At 36.0% G+C, this 2,885-nt stretch overlaps 3 protein-coding genes across 5 annotated transcripts in view; 1 reads left to right on the top strand and 2 right to left on the bottom strand.

The window, feature by feature from the left end:
• The window catches only part of LOC112612817 (zinc finger protein 724-like), a 518,258-nt gene that overhangs the window by 96,558 nt on the left and 418,815 nt on the right, over positions 1 to 2,885 (top strand). The gene's annotated exons all lie outside the window — the stretch shown is intronic.
• ZNF738 (zinc finger protein 738) overlaps positions 1 to 2,885 on the bottom strand; it is a 167,142-nt gene that overhangs the window by 147,516 nt on the left and 16,741 nt on the right. The gene's annotated exons all lie outside the window — the stretch shown is intronic.
• The window catches only part of LOC112612827 (zinc finger protein 431-like), a 35,131-nt gene that overhangs the window by 15,512 nt on the left and 16,734 nt on the right, over positions 1 to 2,885 (bottom strand). The window contains 2 exon segments of the mRNA XM_025367775.1: positions 1,164 to 1,259; positions 2,317 to 2,443. Coding sequence (XP_025223560.1) covers positions 1,164 to 1,259; positions 2,317 to 2,443 — 223 coding nt within the window.

Below are 2,885 nucleotides of genomic sequence, written 5' to 3'. Positions count from 1 at the left end.
AAGACTCCGTCTAAAAAAAAAAAAAAAAAAAAGAAAATAATCTTATGAACAATAGAATTAAAATACATTTCTGAGAACAAATATAATGAAGAAGGTAAAAAGTCTTTACAATGAAATATATAAGATATCAATGAAAAAAATTAGAGAAGACAAAAATGAATTTTAAAATATTTAATGTCGGCCAGGCGCAGTGGCTCATGCCTGTAATCCCAGCACTTTGGGAGGCCGAGGTGGACAGATCACAAGATCAGGAGTCTGGGACCAGCCTGAATAGCATGGTGAAACCCCATCTCTACTAAAAATAAAAAAAATTAGCTATGTGTGGTGGCACAAGCCTGTAGTACCAGCTTCTCAGAAGGCTGAAGCAGGAGAATCACTTGAACACAGGAAGAGGAGGTTGCAGTGAGCCAAGATTGTACCACTGCACTCCAGCCTGGTGGCAGAGTGAGATTCTGTCTCAAAAAAAAAAAAAAAAAAAAATTTCATGTCTAGGATTGAAAGAATAAATATTGTTAAAATGCCATATTATCTAAAGTAATCTATACATTTAATAAACTATGATAATTCCAGTGGCGTTTCTTCACAGTAGAAAATACAATTCTAAAATTTACAAGAAATTGTAATAAACTTCAAATACCCAAAGCATTCTTGAGAAAAAAGAACAAAGCAGAGGGACATCATAATTTCTAATTTCAAACTATATTTTAAGACTATAGTAATACAAACAGGATGGAATATGCAAAAATATTAACAAGAAACGCTTAATGGAACAGAAATCACTACTCTCACATATTTCAGACAGGATCCAAAAAGAGAACTAAAAAATAATTTAACAAAGAATTTTTCAGAATTATACAGACATTTGTGTGTCTCCCAAAAGAATAAAAAAGCAGTCAGATTGTACAGTCTTATATATGCTATGACAAGAACTTTGGCTTTCATTGTATGCTTGAAGGAAGATCCCCCAAGAAAAAGTAGAATTCTTAGAGAATTTAAAAGCATAAGACAGAAAATGCCTCCATGTGAGAAAAAAATCTTAAGAAAATATTCAGGCCTCCCAGGAACTAGATGCTTCCCAAATCACACTGTAAGGACTGGCATATATGCTTTTTTTTTTTTTTAACCTTTGGACCTCTCATCTGTTTTTTTTCACTCTTACCTACCTGGGGGTTCATCCACCATCTCATGTCTCTTCATATTCCAGGGCTCTTTTTCTTGCTCCAGACAGGTGACTGGGTCTTGCTTAGAGACAGCAATACCTGCTTTATTAAAAATAAATAACATGAATCTTGCCTATATTCTCTAATTACTAACCTAGTACTGTGCTCAGTAAAAAGGATGTGACAGAATATTCTAGAAAATTAATCCAAAGTGAGGCCGAGACGGGCAGATCACCTGAGGTCAGAAGTTTGAGACCAACCTGTCCAACATGGTGAAACCCTTATCTTTACTAAAAATACAAAATTAGCTGGGCATGGTGGCGGGTGCCTATAGTCCCAGCTACTCCAGAGGCTCAGAGGGAGAATTGCTTGCACCCGGGAGGCGGAGGTGGCAGGTAGTAGTGCCACTGCACTCCAGTCTAGGCAACAGGAGAAACATTCTGTCTCAAAAACAAAAAAGTGTTTTGGCCAGGCACAGTGGCTCACACTGTAATCCCAGCAATTTGGAAGGGCAAGGCGGGTGGATCCCCTGAGGTCAGGAGTTTGAAACCAGCCTGGCCAACATGGTGAAACACCATACCTACTAAAAATACAAAAATTTGCTGGGCACAGAGGTGCACACCTGTAATCCCAGCTACTTGGGAGGCCGAGGCAGGAGAATCGCTTGAACCCAGGGTGGAGGCTGCAGTGAGCCAAGATTACACCATTGCACTCCAGCCTGGGCAACAGGGTGAGATTCCATCTCAAAAAAATAAATAAATAAATAAACAAATAAAATTAATCCGAAAATACTAACTAAAGAGAAACATCTCTAACTATTTAGAAAATATTTTAAATTTGTAGGTTTTTAATTTTACTACCCGAATCAAAAATTGGTGATGGCAAATAGATTTTAAGATATGGGTAATGATAGTTTACGCCACTAAATTTCTGGAATTACCACTAATCTGGAGTGAAGGATACACATCAGCTCAGGAATGTGGAAAGTTTAGATCAAGATGAAACATGTTGAAGAAATTCTTTTCCACACAGACAAATCATCAAGATTTTCTTGAAAACTGGGATCAGAAACTCACTTATACCAAAAAAATTCTACAAAATAGAGACATAAAACCTTTAGGGTATATTAAAAATTGTGTATTAAAGTTATCCTCACCCAAGAAGACCAAGTTTTTGTAGTTCTCTAACATCACATTCATATATAAATTCTGCTGAGCAGGGTTCAGGCATTGCCACTCCTCCAGAGAGAATTCTATGGCCACATCCCTAAATGTCAATGTCTCCTGAAAAACACATATACACAGACACACGTATATTTACCAAGGGGCCATGGGCAGAATTTATTATTTGAATTGAGGTGAAATGAAAGAGTAAAGAGAACTGATTCTGACTTATAAGAATAACTGAAATTATCCAATAATTTTTAACACAGAAATATTTTCTAATGTATTCTCTTACTCTGAGGGCAGAGAATGGCATAAGATTCACAACACCAGTGCATATATGATACTTCTCTGGATGATAAAGTATATAATTAAGGACACAAACACAAACATATACATCACTGAGTGCTATACTTACATCATAATGAGTTGTGTATATTTTTCAGACAAGAAAAACCAAGTTCAGTTAGAAGGCACCTCTCAAAGTTTAATGTGTACAATAGACTGGAGATCCTGTTGTGAAGATTTTTTTTTTTTTTTTTTTTTTTTTTTTTTTTTTTTT

The sequence above is a fragment of the Theropithecus gelada genome, chromosome 19 (genome assembly GCF_003255815.1).
Source record: "Theropithecus gelada isolate Dixy chromosome 19, Tgel_1.0, whole genome shotgun sequence".
Classification (NCBI taxonomy): Eukaryota; Metazoa; Chordata; class Mammalia; order Primates; family Cercopithecidae; genus Theropithecus; species Theropithecus gelada.
Note: the sequence above shows the minus strand (reverse complement) of the source record. Positions and strands in the feature narration are given on the sequence as shown.